The 18,988-nt window shown below is 37.8% G+C and overlaps 1 protein-coding gene across 1 annotated transcript in view; it reads left to right on the plus strand.

The window, feature by feature from the left end:
- The window catches only part of sox19b (SRY-box transcription factor 19b), a 33,347-nt gene extending 17,299 nt beyond the window's left edge, over positions 1-16,048 (plus strand). Inside the window, exon 2 of the mRNA XM_039746942.1 lies at positions 14,955-16,048. Within this exon, the coding sequence (XP_039602876.1) occupies positions 14,955-15,201 (247 nt within the window). The 3' untranslated portion in view covers positions 15,202-16,048. The remainder of the gene's footprint in view (positions 1-14,954) is intronic.
- Positions 16,049-18,988: the final 2,940 nt, after the last annotated feature.

Genomic DNA, 18,988 nt, shown 5'->3' on the forward strand with positions numbered 1-18,988 from the left:
TATAGCAGCTTTCCCAAGCGACCCCTAACCGAAGCTGCTTTACAGGTATGACTTCATAAGATCACTCGGAGATGAAGTGACACACTCAGGATGGCACAGGGTGTCCATGATGGTGGCTGATAGCCGACCTTTAGCTTTCTAGTTCAGGTCACACTGCCTCACCCTCAGAACACACCTGCAGGAAGTGACCACCGCAGGCACAAGGGAAACACAAACAAACAATTTCCTGTAATACGATCACCACCTGACAGTCAGTAGTGAAGAAGGCAGGTTCAAAAGAGGCATGAGTCTCCATAACATTAAAAGGAAGATGAAGGAGAATTAGGCGTAATCCATTTATAAGATTAAGTCAACAGCTACTGCCATAACAGCAAGGACAATAAAGCCAAAAGGTTTGCTTCTAAAAATTAAAACATAAAAAAATTAGACACGAATGCTATATTATTATTATTAGGTCCTGATATATGTTTCGTATATAGATCATGTGAAGTTCTGTTTAATTTCTGTTTATTATTATTATTCCCCTTAATTTTCATTTGTGTCCTCGAGTGTTTGATTCACCATTAAGTTGAAGGAATTCGGCTGGATCTACTTTATCAACACCTTTGAAAATTTTGATATCCTGGATTAGGTCTCTATGCAGTCTCCTCTGCTCGAGAACGAACAAATCTGAGGCTCTGAGTTGGTCACAGTAAGATATGTCCTTAAATCCTGAGTTGTTCTGCTCTGCACAGCTTTAAGTTCTGCTCTGTCTTTCTTGTAGTGTGGTGGCCAGAACTGCACACAGTAGTCCAGATTTAATCTTACTAATGTGTGTAGCAAAAGGGTCAGTTCAGCATAACTAATGAGTGGGTGACACGTGGGGTTTTTAGTACTGTCTATGCACGAATCCAGTGTCCAAGGTTTGGACCCTATATCTAGATGTTATAGGTGTGGAGATTTGTGGATTAGGTTAATTTGCAGGTCTATATTCGCCTTGATTGGGGTTGCGTATGTATTAGTTGGCCAGGTATTGGGTAAGTACCCTGTCCAGGTTGTTTCCTGTCTTGCTACCAGGATGGGCTTTTGTCCTCTGTGATGATAAAGTGGGTATGAGAATGTCATGTTTGGATATGTTACTTAGCTTAACCTGCACAATTTTGGGGATGTAGAAGGAAACCCACAGAGATACGGGAAAAACACGTAAACTGCACGCAGACAACAAGCATGATTCAACCTTGTATCCACGAGGCAACAGAATTCTTACTCTTATTTTTAACAATAGTAATAATGATGGCATCACTGTAATGCAATGTTGAGCACTGATGAATCAAAACTGCAGAGCTCCATGTCTAACCCAGTTACTCTCTGGGTGTAGTTTGCAGGTGTTTTGTTTTTCACCCATATGGTTATTTCTGGAACAAACTACCGTGACATGTAGTTGAAGCAGAAACCTTGTCCACTTTTAAGAAATATCTGAATGCGATTTTGGGACGGGATAGCAATTATCCAAACAAATGAGCTTGATGGACTGAATGGTCTTTTCTTGTTTGTCAAATTTCATAAGTTGTTAATTGGCGAATGAGTTGGCTCATTGGGTATGAACTGTATGTGAGTGTGCCCTGTTGTGAACTGGCATCCCTTCCAGTGATCTTTCTTTTCCTTGTGCTAATGTTTCTAGGATGGACTTCAGGGTGATACTGTACTGAGAAAAATAAATTAATGGATACCATTACTAATAATACAACCCATAATAATTACACAAACTGCAAAGACATTCTAAATTAATTGACAACATGTCCCTAATAATAATAATAATAATAATAATAATAATAATAATTTGTGTTGCAAGTAGCAATAAAAACAGCAAGAGGCATACTGTACCTAAGAGAGAAGCATTATTATCTGTATTTTATTAAACCTCTAGTCTTTATCTTTGGTTAGAGAAAAGCTGTTGAATGCCTTCATCTCAATGATTGTTCTTGTAATAAGGACTCACGAAGCGCTTTTGGAAGACTGACATCAAATTATTTACTTTGTAAAAAGGGAAATCCAGACATCCTTGACGGAGGCTGTACAACAGGACTTTTACTAAGCCAACCTGTTTGCTGGCCACCTTTAGTAATGAATCAATCTGAACGAGCCCACAGCTTCAATACTAACATGCTTTCCTCAGTTTAGTTTGTTCTATAAAGCGCCCTGCCCATTGGGTATGGTCACTTATGTAGTTCCCTATTTAGTAGACAGAGTCACAATTTGGGTTACAAAATCACACAAAAGGCAATTATGCTGTACAGGGTGCACGAGCAGACCTGTTTTGTATGTCCATCAGCTGAGGTTTGTTTAATTTATGGTGTGCTATTCACCATTTCTGGTTTGTATTGCTCATTCGTTACTACTGTATGGGAGACATGATCTCAGTATATCATGTACACATGATGATAAACTTGAAATGGGACTTTATAAAATCTACGTAATAGATATGGTCACTTACACTGTGTAGAAGGCATGGTCAATTAGTGTATGTAGCACCCTACTAAGCAAACACAAACACTTATATAGCACCCTACTCAGTAGGTGTTGTCATTTATAAAGCACCCTTTTAAGTAGACACAGGTACTTGTATAGCACCATATTTATTAGTTGTGGTCATTTATATTGCACCCCATTAAGTAGACACAGATACATATATAGTACCATACTTAGTAGGTGTAGTCATTTATATAACACCCTACTAAGCAAACTTAAGTTCTTATATAGCACCCTACTCAGTGAGTGTGGTCATTTACATAGCACCCTATTAAGCAAACAAAGATACTTGTATAGCACCCTATTTAGTAGTTGTGGTCATTTATATTGCACCCCATTAAGTAGACACAGATACTTATACAGTACCTTACTTAGTAGGTATGGTTATTTATATAGCACCCTACTCAGTGGGTGTGGTCACTTACATAGCACCCCTTTAAGGAGACTCAGGTACTTGTATAGCACACTACTCAGTGGGTATGGTCATTTATAAAGCACCCTATTAAGTAGACACAGATACTTATATAATACCCTACTTCGTAGGTGTGGTCATTTATAAAGCATCCATCTCAGGCAGTGGAGTTATTCATACAGCACCCTACTAAGCAGGCATGGTAAATTATATCACACCATACTCAGACTGAGGGTTTACTCAAAAAGCATCCTGTTCACTAGGCAGGGTCACTTATATAGTGCCCTAATCATTAAGCAGGGTCACTTATACAGTGCTCTAATCACTAGGCAGGGTCACTTATATAGTGCCCTAATCATTAAGCAGGGTCACTTATACAGTGCTCTAATCATTAAGCAGGGTCAGTATTTTGGGGAGCCCTTTACTACATTCTACTAAACAGGCAGTCAGAGAACTTTAAAAAAAGCGCCCCCACTACAACAATAACAATGTAATTATAAGAAAATGGGGCCTTGATGGTGTTGAATATTTTGAGGAGAAATCTCAGCCTTTGTCAGAATGAACCTTTACAGCTGCTCTTCCCATTCCTTGTGTTTTTTAAAGTCATATATTTAAATCCTCTTTTTGCTGGCCGTGAACTCCAACTTCAAGAAATTACAAGCCTCATACTTAGTTAAGTCTTGCCAACAACAAGCAATTAAAAGAATAATTTGAGTGATACACTGATGATGCACTCAGAAGGAGTGACTTAAAGGCAACCTGCCAGAAGCTTATACCTTAAGGTGAGATTCAGGTGAGGATCAGATGCCATCACCAGATTAATGACAGCAATGACATTTCGTTTGATCTTAAACACAAGGTTTAGCAGCCTTAAAGCGCTTTACCGTATGCACGTTTGAGGCAATGAAATGTGTGTTTATTTGTGTCACCAGCGGCAGCATGAGTGTCACCACCCAGGTGAAATGAATGCAGTGGGAGATGAAGCGATGGTGCAATATGAGAACCTAAAAAAAGATTTACATGGTCATTGTTTCAAGTACCCCTTCAGCTAACTGGTTTCAGAAATTATTTGAAGTGACACAATGGTTAGTGTCTTTGTTTTTTGCACTCTTACAACCCAAATATATGCAGATTAGTTATGTCTCTAACTTGACCTTGTATGTGGGAGTTGAGGGCTTCCCAGAAAGGAGTGGAGGTGGCATGTTCTTCTCTTGTCCCCATGGCTTTCTCTCCAGCCACTTGGTTGTCTTCCTAGTTCTCAAAACTGGATAAGTGGCCTGGCATGTGTATCTTGGCATTTGCCCTGAGCTGGTACTCATCTGCTTAATAAAGAAGACAGTTTCTGAAAGTGAGTAGATGTTTTTAAATGACTTAAATATTTTAATGTAGCTATATTTAAATAGATTCTAATTAGGATTATTTAAATGGACTTTGTAAATGTCTCTGTTGTCCCACTAAGCACTGGTACAATGTGTGTGAATACTGACATACAGAAGAAAAAAGATTCCATGAAGAGCAAAGGAGTAATTTATTTTTCCAGATTGGGGCTACCCATGTGGATCTTTGGCATATTGTTTTATATTCAAGAGTCAAGAGGGCGCTGAGTGGTGCCTATGGTACATTCAAGCATGCGTTTCTCCATCAAGGAGTTAGTGGCAGTGAACGCTTTCTAACATTCTACAACATCTCACAAGCACACACTCTAATGGAGGTGTCATGTAGGTATTCTAGAAAGAATGATTGCATCTGTGACAGGCCAGGCATTGTCCTTCTGAAAAATGGCACCAGGGAGGCTTGCCAAGGAAGGTCATTTGAGTGACAGGACCTCCACAGCGATCGGATTGTGGCGACTGACTATATTTCACCCTACACAAAGACACCCACTTTTGCGACAGCAATATTTTCCAGATGGCACTTGTGTCTTCTTTGTCTCCATGTGCGGATCCAGATGGCATGAAAACCAAGCCGACAGTGGAACACACCAACAAAGATGTCACATCTCCAGTGCATAGAAGTCAGGGCTGCTTGAGTCTAATACTAGTCCAGACAGTTTGTGCCTGATATTGTAATGGCTACTGGTAAAGAACCCTTGTTTCTGAGTTGTCATCCCAAGGTCAGTGTTATTATCTTCCAGTTCAAGGAAATAAAGATGTAGGCACTCAAATGGCCTGTTGCATAATCCATATAATGTGCTGTTCCTCTGTACCTCCCATTTTTTTTCCACCTGACATTAGAGTATTCCTTCAACCATCTTTAACAGTAAAAGGCTCAGCACATCAGGCTGACCACCCACATTTAGAAAGACTGATTAAAAGAGCTCAGTTGTTAAATTGCAATGTAAGGACATTGCGGGTGTGCTGAAGTGGCATAAAGTTTTCCTCGTTATGCCCTCTAGAGGCAGTTGAGGGTACAACATTCTCACTAGTGGCTGGTTTTCATATATACTAGACAATGGCCTCAGGATGAAATTTATTTTTTTGTTAAAAATGTAATACAAATTTGAAATCTGTGGATCAGTTCTTTTTGAAAGTTGTGTCACAGTAATGGTTGTCGTCACTAGAAATTAATTCAAAGGAGCAAATGTCCATGTCATAGTAGCTTTTGCAGAGGAGGGTCTGTAGTGGGGTGATAGATAGATAGATAGATAGACAGATAGACAGATACTTTATTCATCCTCTCAGGCAAGTTTGATGGGAATGTTTTACCCTGTAAGGGTAAGAGGGCAAAAGTGGGGGTAAGAGGGGTTGGGCAGGAGTTGTGAATGGCGATGCAGTATTATGCATTTCTGTATTTTTTCATGCATAACTGCATTTGTATTTTTTTGAAAAGTATGTGACTTGTAGTGTAAGTCTCAAAGGTACTACATGACTAACATGGCCGTCTAGTTCACAGGTTTCTGTGTCCTTGCTGACACTGTCTAGTAAAATAAAAAATTGTAGTGCTGTAAATTACTATAATGATACCTTATTTATAGCACCTTACAATATATAATTGTTAAACCTGTTTAACCCTGTTTCAGGTTTTGGGAGGTTGGCACAAGGCAGGAATTAGCACTGCATTAGGCAAAGAGCCAACTCAGAGTCACCATTTAACATGATAAGCACACCTTAGGGGCTGTGGGAGGAAATCCACACGGACACGAGGAGAACATGAAGACTCCACATGGACAACAAACAGGCACAGGATTCAAACCCAGAATGCAGAATCTGCTTGTCACCTTGTGTGAAAACTCAGAAGTGTTTCTTAGCATCTAGAATTGCTAGGCATTCTGTTGGCCTAATTATTTACAAATATACAATTCTGTTAAAACTATTTGGTTGTAGACCACTACATATTATTTTCATAGAGAATTTGAGCAGATTTTTTTTTTTGTTGTTTAGAGTTACCAACAGAGAAGAGTATGACAGAAAAATGAATGCTTCTTTTATTTGTGTGATGTCCTCAGTGTTCAAACATGTAATCTTCCGACATTTACAAGATATTGCTTCTCCAATGAGTTCATTAAATAGGTAATAAGAGTCACCAGTTTAGCACAATGGTCAGTGCTGCCGCCTCACAGATCTCACATGCTGAATTAAAATTTCACACCGTGGTGTTGTCCATGCGTAGTGTTCCTCCTATGTTTGTGTCAGTCCTCCATTTATTTGTATAAGACAAAATATGTAGCTGAAAGTGCTTTATAAGATGTTAAAGAAAGATAAATCAAGTAAAAAGAAAAATAATACATTGGAAATTAATAAGTGGAAGGATGAATAAATAAATGGATACCATTTATAGTAAATTAGAAGTGATCAATATGTTCTTATATAATACCAATAAAACCAGTAGCAGAAAAAGTAGTGTCCTTCAGCATGGATTAAATTGCTAAATTAGTTCTTAAGTCTCTAAAGATTATAGTGATAAGTCTGTTTCTAAAGTCAGATCACCAGCGAGAAAAGAAAAGTACAAACGCCAACTGGCGAGATGCTGGAGGAAAAAACTCGCAGGGGTTCATTGTAAGGCAAACACTCCAGGTCCTCTAGTTTTCCTGCTCACAACGCAGAGGTTATGTAGGTAATGTTAATTAACAACTCTAAAGTGGTCCTTAGATGCCCGTACGCCCTGCCCAGGTCTGGTTCCTTCCCCAGTGATTCCAGCCCTGACCAAAATTAATCAAATGTGAGAGTGTGGTGTTATTTTGGAATAATTTGAATACCAAACAGATTTGATTTAGCTGTGTTTCTAACTTTCTTTTTCTTTTTTTTTCGTGAGCCATTGCTGTCAAAGGGAAATTGTCAGTGCCTGTCATGCAACAATCAAAAGTAATTCATGGCATCCCATGAAAAACGTTTTTGATATCTATGGGGCGATGGATGGTATAAACCCATTAATTGGACTCGCAGACACCATTGGACCACAGTCAGAGTCATGCTCTTATAATGAAGAATGGCTGGGCCTGTTGACACTTCTCCCAATTACTGAGTCCAAAGGGGGCAGCTACTTTTTCATCTGTCGAAATGCATAGCATTATCTAATTCTGAAAAAGTCACATTTCTGTGTTATTTGTTCACTCAAGGTGTCTTTAATCTAATTGTAGGCTTTGAGTAAAGATTTAATCATATTCAATGTAGAAAATATGCACTAATTCAGAAAACAGAATGCAATACTTTTTAACAGCATAGCACATTATGATAATAATGGCTTTGGGTAAAACTTTGGCACAGATGAGTACTTCACAGATTAGTGTGAAGTGGGCAACAACAACAAAAAAAAACAAAAAAGTGGGGGCAGATCTTGTAGACCGAGATGTTGTCTTTCCTGTGAAATATAAGTTAGTGTACTCCAATAGATCCGCTAGCTTTTAGTGAATAATGTTTGCAGAAGTCAGGTTGGGAGTGGACCTGCTTGTAAAGGAAAAACAAATCTTTATAGGTGTGTTACATATTTAACAATTTATCTGTCTATTAACTCATTATATAGGGCCTTTACACTTTACTGTCTATGTATTATATGCTACAATATATTTTACACATATGTGTCTCACTGTCCATCCCTCAATCTGTCTTAGATAGATAGATAAGGGTCTGTCTGTATATATGTACACACTTTTAAACCAGTTTTTATGACCAAACTGACTTTCTTCCTAAAATTATTGTTCTTAAATATCTCTTCTGCTCTCATTCCTGATGGAGTTAGTTCAATATTAATTCATGGCCAATAAAACTAATAATAATAATAATAATTCATTAAATTTATATAGCAATTTTCTAACTGCTCAAAATGCTTTACATAGACAGTACAGATGCCACTTCAACCACTACCATTTGTTACATCCACTTGAACGATGGGACGGCAGCCATTCTTGTGCTGGTACGTTCACCACACATTAGTTATTAGGGGGTGTAGGGATAAGAGAGAGAGTTAGCCAATTAAAGACAAGGGATAATTAGGGGGCCAGAATGGACAAGGCTGTGGTGAGCGATTTAGGCAGGACATCGGGAAATAGCTTACTATTTTCGAAAGATGCTCTGGGATCTTTTATAACCTGAGAGTTAGGACATTAGTTTAAAGTCTTTTCTTAAGACTGGCACCATCACTGTACTGGGGTATTGTTATCCATGCATAGACCCCAGAGCAAGTGCCCCCTGCTGACCCCACCAACACATCTTCCATGAGCAACCCAAGCTGGCCTGGTCCAAACATGCTTAGTTTCACGTGGATTACCTGTTCCAAAGTGAAACTGGGATGGCTTCTGGTAAACGATAAAAGTACATTTGGTTTATGGCAGGGAGCAGCAGAACTGTTTGGTGGTGATCTGATAAATGGATGGTTCTTTGAGCTCTTTATAAACTATTTCAGTTTTTGGTGTCCATAAAATGTGGTAGTCCACCGTTCTGTAGAGTCCTGGAAGGACTGAGCAGATCTAATGAAAGGTGCTCCAACTAAATAGAGCGAGAGGAAAGGCAGGTTACTTATAATCATAACGTTTTTCAGACTGAAGGGTAGAGTAAGCACAACTGTAGGGCTAATCTGTCATTAAAAACTGCAGTTCACCTTCAATGACAAAGGCAGACTGGGGTTTTTTGAGACTTCTGCTGTCTTTGTTTGCCTTTGCCCCTTTATGTAAGTCCCTTATGGTTCCATTCTTGTGAGGTATCCTGCTTATAATAGTCAATATGCGGCTCATGAGCAAGGTAACAGTTAACTTTGCGCCTTCTTTCCTTTGCTGGAGTAGTTATGCAAACTCCAACGTGCAGCCTTGTCCAGTGTGAAAAAAGTAGGCCTTTAGAATTTACTGCCATGGCAACCCAAGAGCTCAAAAAGCCTCAATAGAAGAGCCATTGAGGCCTAGGCCTAGGGGCGGCGGAGTGAGGATGTGCGTGGCTGGCTGAGCACGGGCCCGCTGTCAAAGGCACTGCGCTCCCATTGGAGGACGCCATTGAAAGCGACTGAAGATGCCCGCCAAGTGCCGCCATGCTTTCATAATACTGAATAAATGTTGTGTTCCGCTTAACAACAAAAACATCTGTTTTTATTAAGGAGCCTTTTTTAACTTCTGCTGCACTAAATAACAAGAAAATTGTTCTAACATGGTTTTTTGTCTAATAATGCAACAGATTTTGCTGGGGGGGCTCTTCAGAGTTTGGGTAATCAGACATTTTTTCTTTGCCTTTTTATTACTAAAAATCCCGGCAGGTGTCCTCGGCTTTGCTCATTCTGTATACACATTTTTATGTCTATTTCTCAAATCCTGTCAGCTTCCAAAAGAATTCATTTGGATGATTTCAAAAGACATGCATGTTAGATTAATTAGCGGTTCTAAATTGACCCCATGTGGGTGTGTGCATGAGCCGTTCTTGTCCAATTCCTGTTTCTGTCCAGGGTTTGTTCCTTCCTTGTACCCAGGGCTCCTAGAATATGCCCCAGACCCTAACAACCTTAAACTGGATCAAGCTGGTTTGTGAATATTATGTTATGCCACCTTTTCATATTCTCTACACTAATGCAGTGTGAGTAAGCTTGGATGTGTGTGAGGGCCCTGCTATGGATTGGCACCAAATCAAGGAATGGTTCCTTCATTTCACCCAGTGCTGCCAGGATGGGCTTCACCAGCCCAACAACCCCGTCTTTGCTTAATCTAGTTTGAGAATCTTGTACAGTATATTCTCAAGGAGTCAAGAAAAAACAGAGAACTGGTTGGGGGAGAAAGGAAAAAAAAAGAGACTAGCTGTAGAAATTCTGGAAAAACATTAATCTACGGGGTTCCCAAACTACTCTGGTGGCCTAGCCTCCAGGCATAGAAAATAAAGAGAAAAGGCAGAATGGAAAGACTACAGAACTTTTTTTTTTATCAAGCTACTGATTAAAATCATCTTCATGGATGAGTTATGCTCAACAAAGCAGCATTCTCAAAATGGAAGCATTTGGTGGTAGCTGGTAGTAGGAGTCAAGTTACTCTGCCCTCAGTTGCGAAGAGACTGGACGAGACCCTTCCTATTTTGCTACAGTGAGTCTGAGACATTGCCAAGATGACGATTCCAAAAATTTAATGGACTTTACTTGATCAGACTACTAAGCACGACCCATTTATTATAGTAGCTGACAGCAATGCTTCAAAACAGTGTAGTGGAGTTGCTGGGAATTGTGCAAAAAAAGATCAACTCATTTTTTAAAGAGTTTTCCATTTATGTATAACCTGAGCTCCATAATTTATATTCCGATCCCCTAGCCTGTCTCGCAGCACGTTTTAATTTGATCACATGGTATACTGTATTTTAAAAGTGGTGCCCCATCCGCAATGTGTTCTGGGGCTACTGAGATAGACGCCAGCACCTCGACATCCTGAACTAGGCAAGTAAGAAACTCAATGGGTAGACTACACTATTTTTTTTTTTTAGTATTGGTTAATAATTTTTAATAAAATTAACAGCATTTTTCTTATTTCAAATATGATTCTTTTTGTTTTATGTACTTTTTCTTTTCTTTTTATTTTAACTTTTTACATATCTAACCATGTAAACAAACAAAGGTTTTAGTTTGGTGCTTGTTTGTGAAAACTCACAAGCAACCCACAATCACATTCTTTGATACATGAGATTTTTATTCTTATATTAGAAGGGCACAGAATTTTAGAACGTAACAAATTTGACAAATGAGAGAAGATCACTTAGTCCATCAAACTCACTGTATAGCTAAGCTGTCCCAATGTCTCATCCAGACTCTCCTTAAAGTTTGTTAAGGTTTTTGCCTCGACTACATGTCTTGCTAGTTTGTTCCAGAGATTCACAACTCTTTGTGTAAAAAAGTGCTTCCTGCCTTCAGTCCTAAACACACGTCCCCTTCATTTCTACTGTGTCCTCGACTACGTGATTCACGCTTAAGCTGAATGAATTCTGCTGGATCCAGTTTATCGATGCCTTTGAATCTTTTGCAGATCTGAATTAGGTCCCCACACAGTCTCCTCTGCTTCAGGCCAAACTGGTTTAATTCTCCGATTCTGTTAGAGTAGAACATTTTGTGTAAATGGCCCCAGTAAATTTTTGTTTTGCTTTCTCATAATCCAAGGAGGTAGACACCTCGGAAACAACAGCGGGTCAGTTTTAGTTTCAGATTTACTTCGTATTTGTCATCCACAGAGTAGAAATTTGTTTGCTCCAACACTGCTAACTCAAGGTTCCTGCATATCGACTCTTACTTTCATAGATTCATAGATGACTTCAAGCCCAGTTAATTTATCAATTGGCTGTATTCCTAGTATAGCCTGCATGTGTTGAGGTAGCCACTGAGAAAGCTATAGCTTACAGGGATGGTTGAATAGGTGTAGGTCTCTCAGCCATTGACACTGACTTGCTGTGTACCCTAAAGTGAGCTGCTCCACTTGCTGGTACACAAATGAAAGAATTACGGAAGCAAGAGTTCTTCAAAACTGTCATTTGAAGTTGCTTTGGATAAAACCATATGCTAAATAAATATATTTACACATATAAACTTAATTAGTGGGTCTTAAGGTATAAGTAGTAGCAGCAGCTGTAGTTGTATTAAGTGTACAGAGTACATTGAAATTCTTACTTGCATATCTGACCAATATACAGGCCCCCAAGACAGTTTCCCCTTAGGAATTAATAAAGTATAATGTATTAAAATACAGAAATCTATTTTATTTTATGTTGTTCGTTTTGCTCTATTTCCATCCTTCCAGTGGTTAAAGCTTTACAGAAAAATACCTTTGAAAAACCCCCGTAGAGTTGATAATACATGATGGCCTCGTCTAAAAGCCATCATCTACAGCTTATGGTGAACACCAGACACATATCTGAGAATTCTTCTGGATAAGAATCATGTTAAATTAGTGAAAGAATTTTTCTTTCGCACATTAAAGAAATTTACTTTGGTTTACTTTCAGAGGTTTTAAGGCTAAAGTCCCTTTAAATGTTGGTAGTAAACAAGACACATCTTTGTTTACTTGCATAATTCAATAAAAAACAAATTGTCATATTTCAAGTTCTAATATTATGTGAATTTGTGTATCATGTGAAGTACAAATAAAAAGTTGGCTTGAAATGTTGGCATTGTCCTATATATTGCAGAACGCACAAATGCTGTGTTAAGACATAGTTGAACTCACATGTACAATAGTCTAGAAAAACTTTTGCTTCTCTGTATTTGTCAGCATAAAGAGTCTGTCCTTGTTTCTTGCAAGCATCAGGCTGCCATCTTTTATACAGCAGTAGGTGCAGCTTAGCCATTCACCAATCAACTGTTTGATCCACTGTACATATGAGTGATTCATTATCTTCACTGGTATAGACAAAGTATTCCATTGTGCATTGAAAGATTCAAATTCAGCTTCAGCATGCCAATAAAATCAATTCTGTTTGTAAAATCAATCACATTTCCCCTTTCATAATGAGCATTATAGCAACATACATTAAAAATACAGCCTTTATAAACTCACAATTTTCAAGGATTTATGTCACTCTGAAGTTTTTGATTTCCTCTCCTCCGTTGCCACCAGGCACTATTGTGTCATGGGCAGTGTATTCATGGTTGTTGCTACTCATGTGCAATCCATGTAATAATCACATAAATAGAAAGTTGGCTCCTGTGTTTTGCTTGATGCTGCTGGGATAGGCGTAAACCACCCCAAACCATGCCAAACATTGAGTTAATTTAGATGAGTAGCAGATAGAGGGACAGTGCATTCTGTGGTCTTATGGATGGTTTTGTCTGGCGTCCTGTTCTAGGGTGTGCCTTGTATTGTGGGCAATGCTGCCTATCTATCTATCTATCTATCTATCTATCTATCTATCTATCTATCTATCTATCTATCTATCTATCTATCTATCTATTATATAGCACCTGTTCTATCTATCTATCTATCTATCTATCTATCTATCTATCTATCTATCTATCTATCTATCTATGCATTTTCCTCACAAATTTATTCCAAGTATTTAGTCACAAAATCCATATCCCACCATACTTTCTAAATTTGGAATTGCCGGTTGGTGCAACATTTCTATCTTTGACATGTAGAAGAAAACCGGAGTGTCTGTATTTATTTATTTGTGGATTTATTCATTCTTTCATTTATTTACTGAGTATCATGAACATTGTAATTATTTGTTCATTTACCAACTTGTTTCAAACAAGACAGCTTATGATGTGTCCACTCGGGTTCTCTGAGAACGATTCTTTCTCAGACTCTTAAAATTATGCAACATGGTGGCAGCTCCGTAGAAACCAGCTCATCAAATGTTCAGTATCACCGTCCTGCCTTCACAACATTCATGATTTGCTGGTGGCAGACTGGTTGAAAAACAAAGCACAAGGAGTTTGCATGGGGGATTATTGTACTGCAGCTATAGAAAACCAGACAAAGTGAAACATATTTTCTAGGCTATAAAGTTCAGTAGTACAGTGAAGTCTGGATAATTGTATTACTTTATGCAATTAAAAGTTCCTGAAAATCTGAAAGTTGGTGAGAAAGTCAAGAAGGTATGTTAGAGGGTTGAAGTTTGCTCTCATGTTTCATATGGGAGTACTGCAGATGCTTATAAATGATGATGTTTTGGAACTAATGTTGAAATGGAGTAGGGCTAAACTATAATATACCCCTCTGATTACACATCTATGAAATCCTACTTCGTTTTGAGGAGCTTAAACAGTGAGCTGCCATTTGTATTAGATAATTCTTAATAATGGATAACTGCTACAACAGCAGTTGCTTTAATAACTGGTCCACTCCATCCTATATGTCTAAGGCTTCCAAAAAAGACCCAACAATGAATCTGTGATTCAAATTAGAGCTCCACTTAGTTTTCTATGTTGTCTATTTATTTATTTAGTTAATCATAATACAGGCTTACATCTACATTCTTAAAAATTAAGGTGCCAATGTTGTTCTTCAGAGCGATGCCATAGGGGAACCAACCACATGAAGGTTACAGAAAGAACTTTTTAAAGATCTGTCACAGGTTCTACAAGCAACCATGAATACATGATGGCAGATTTACGAAATGCCAGTAGGTTTCTGAATTTAAAAGGACTCTTGCTGCATACAATAACAGGCAGAATTTAGGTTTTCTTGATCTGTTGTATCCCGGCAGTTAACCTATTATTCATCAAATATTTCTTGTTTTGTCCACATATTAGGAACCTTTTCAAAATCCAAAGAAGGAATTTCATGTGCAAAGACACCTTTCATGAATGAAATGGTTCTGTGTCAAGTAGTGGTTCAATGATGGACCGCATAATCCAGTAAAGTTCCTTTAAAGAACCGGTATTTTTAAGAGTGTAGGAAGGACTTGTACTAGTTTAAATGCTGATGTACATTCAGTATGTGTTGCTATTTGTGATGTTTAATGACTACATTGTCCAAAATATTAATATCTTTAATGTATAGTAGTTATTGGTGTTGCTGATGAAGAATAAAATCAAGCAAGCTGGTGTCAGAGGTGGGATAGACGTTAGCCAACAAACTACCAAACCAGTTTAAAAATGTAAAAATGTGTTTCCATCTAATTAAACTCCCTTCCTCCTTTTCTTTCTGCAGCTCCATGTCATATGGAGGGAGTGCCCAGCAAGCCAGCTCTGTGATGTCAATGGTCAAACCTGAGCCAGTGTCACACTCTCCAACTGGGGCCCCTAGCCACCACCGAGGGGGTCTGCAAGGAGACCTGCGTGACATGATCAGCATGTACATCCCCAGCAATGACACAGCCGACCCATCTGGACAAAGAGGCTACGCCAGCGTCCAGCAACATTACCTCAATGGGACTGTGCCCTTGACGCACATCTGACCACTCTCACCCTGGAAGTAACCTGGAAGAAAGAGAGAGAAACAAATGGAAAGACTTCTCTGTACAGAACGTATGAAGGAGCACTGTAAATAGTCTACTTTTTATTTTTGGAAACAGTACAAACCTTTTTTTCCTTGGTTTAAGGAAAACCCACATTTTGTGTAATAATAAAAAATATTAATGATAATAATAATAATATTAATGATGACCATAATAATAATAACAATCATAATTAAAAGGACATACTTTTGAAAGACAAAAACACTCAACCCTTTTTAAAAATTAAGGAATAAAAAATTTAATTTCCCAGTAAATGTTTCTTTGGTACCATGTCCTCTCCAGCCTTTAGAAAACTAGACAAATAAAACTGAACACTAGGAGCAAGTGGAGAAGGAAGTGAAGCCAAACTAACAGCAGAGAACTGATGCAAAACATGTATATACCATGCCAAAGGGAATAGATGTAGAAATGCGGCTTGAACTCCTCTTTATATTCATAAATTCTAACTGCCTCTCAGTTCCATAGCTGCAAGAACTTGTTGCTCCCATGCACATTAGAAATTTGTGCGAGGATGTTACATTATGGACATTGCATTCCCAACAGGTCCTTTTTGGTTGGAGGCTTCTGAGATGCACTAATGGAAACAGAACACTCCATTCTAGATCCTGGGGTGAGAGTGTGAATGGAAAACTGCAGGGTCTCATCCTACAGAGGACATCATAATGTGTGTGTACTTATTGGTACTTATACGCAGTAAGTGAGGAGAAGGGCAAGCACTGTGTGATGGCATGTCGGATCAAGCATGTCAGGGCTGAATACTTTAGATACAAATACATGCAGTGTATGCATATATGTACATATGTGTGTATTCATATGTAAATATAGTATATGCATATGTAAATATATTTACTGCATGCATGTATGTATTCATATATATGTATACTGTATGTGTGTGTGTGTGTGTATATATATATATAATATATAGTATATATATATATATATATATATATATGTATATATATATATATGTATATATATATATATATATATATGTATATATATATATATATATATATATATATATATATATATATATATATATGTGTATATATATGTGTATATATGTGTATATATGTGTATATGCGTATGTATATATGTATATGTATGTATATGTATGTATATGTATGTATATATATGTATATATATATATATATGTATATATATGCATACAGTATATATGGGAGAACAGAAGGCCAAAATATTGTTTGTTAATCAAATACCATCACAATTAAGCAGCTTTGTTTTATTTTAACACAAGCCCTTTATCTATCTATCTATCTATCTATCTATCTATCTATCTATCTATCTATCTATCTATCTATCTATCTAACATAAATTTCATATATATTATATATATATATATATATATATATATATATATATATATATATATATATATATATATACACATTTCAAGTAGATGTTCTACATACATTTAGATGCAGGTATTTATCCACAGTCCTTCACTCTTTTCCCACTTGACTGCTCAGTTTCTGCTCTCAAAGGTCTCCACTACAAGGTTCATTTGTTTTCATTTAATATAAAGTATTGATTTCACACATTTCTATCCCCAAGATATCAATGTTTTTAAAGATAAATGTGCAAATGCTTGCTCAGTTAACAATTCTCTAAAAAAAAGATGTAAAAACCTCTTTATAGTAAACTGTGATTTCTAAGATGTACTTTCAGAAATGCTACTAATAAAGTGATACACATTGTTGAAGCCACATTTTAGTAAACATTTCACAGCCTGCTTCTTTATGACTAAGTCTCCCAGAAGAATAAGAAATAAATCAATCAAGCAGGTCAAAACGCTGTGATTTTTTTGTTATGTTTTTTGTTTTTATATAAAATGCATTAAACGCTTATGTTTATATTGCAAAACCACCATCAATGTGACACTGTAAATTATAGTTTGTGTTTGAATTTTTAGTGTGCTTTTGGTTTGATTTGTGTTTTGTGTATATAGTCTGAAGGAATGGGCTGGAGATAATGTTGTACAGAATATTAAAAAAAATTAAAAAAAAGCAAAACAAAAAAAGCAAAGCCCTTACAGTAAGGGCCCAGGGTTTAAAAACAATAAAATAAAAGAACATTTTTAAAGTTTGTACACCTGCCTTTGAACATTAATGTCTTTTCATTGAAATTGATAATTGAGTAATTAATTTCTAGGTTTATGTTTAATTCTAGGATTTATCATTGATATGACTACAATATGAAAGTCGTTTAGGGTGACACAGTGATCAGCATTGCTGTCTCACAGCGGCCTGAACCCCAGCCCGTGTAGAGTTTGTGTGTCTCCCCCCTCATCCCAAGCATGTTAGGTTAGGGTTCCATGTGAGTGAGGCCTGCCATGCACTGGTGTCCCATTCGAGGATTTGTTTCTGGCTTGTTCCCAGTGTTGCTAGTGCTAAGCTTCAGCCTCCCAAGAATTTGACCAACCAGACTGAGGACGTTTTGTGCCATATTCCTGTTTCTTATAAAATTAAGCTAACTGATTCACAAGTAATTAATTGATCAGCAAACTATCTAGTTCATTAGCTGATGTAGAGATGGGATTAGCATTATTCTTCAGTTCAGTGCTCAATTTTCCACCCTTGAACAAATTTCCCTCTTTAACCCTGGTCAGCTCTGGTTTAACTGCACCCCACAGTGTTTAGTTTCCTATCCAATTCAAATTCCCCCCTTTTTAATTATACAGCCCCATGGTAGACGTAAAAACCCCAGGATATTCGGTATCAAACACCACAGTATATAATAAAACACTGGCAGTCCATGCTCTGCACTCAGCCCCCTGCCTGCTCATGTGAACTGAATGACCTCACTATCTGGTCTCCTTTAGAGGGAGAGATGGTTACAAATTAAATCATTAGAAAAACTTTTGACAAGAACAGGCCATTCTGCCCAACAGAGCTCGCCAGTTCTATGCACCTAATTCATCTGAAAGTTTTGATTGTTCCTAGAGTCCTAATGTCCATCACACTACTTGGCAACACATTCCATGTGTCTGTTGTTCTCTGTGTGAAGAAAAAATTCCAAATGTTTGTATTAAATTTACCCTTTCCTACTGTGTAACAGCCTCGAACCACTGTACTAATTTCTTTCATAACTGTAAACACAATCACGTTACTGTAGAACCTCTGGTCACGAACGTTTCCGCACACGTACAAATCGGGTTACGATCAAAGAGTTTGCCAAAATTTTGCATCTGTTCACGACCACACACTGGTGGCGAACAAAAACACTGGCGGCCAGTTTCCCTTCTGGTTTATATGCGCCAATGATTTCCCAGTCTTCTTTTCCCATTTTCTTTTGTTTGCGTATACAGGGCCTAACAAAGCAGCTGATGTTGCAAAAGGAGTTACAGTGTTAACCAAGCAGAGGCCTCAAGTGCTGGAAGAGCTGGAAAAACTGTTGCTAGTGTGGTTGAACGAGAAGCAGCTTGCAGGGCATAGCGTAAGCGAGGTGATCATATATGAGAAAGCCAGGAAGATTCATGGCGATTTGCTGAAAAAAAATCCTTCTTCGAGTGGCAAAGGTGAGGAATTTAAAGCCAGTAGAGGATGGTTTGAAAAGTTTCACAAGAGAAGTGGCATTTAATTTTTTTTCCCCCTGTGCTTAAAACTCATAAAGAAGTGTTCATAGTGAGCGGTTCATAAGGGTCTAGCGCAAACACTTACAATGTTAGTTTTCTCTGTTGTTCAAGGTTTTCTCAGTGTTATTCATT

Source organism: Polypterus senegalus, chromosome 3, assembly GCF_016835505.1.
Source record: "Polypterus senegalus isolate Bchr_013 chromosome 3, ASM1683550v1, whole genome shotgun sequence".
NCBI lineage: Eukaryota > Metazoa > Chordata > Cladistia > Polypteriformes > Polypteridae > Polypterus > Polypterus senegalus.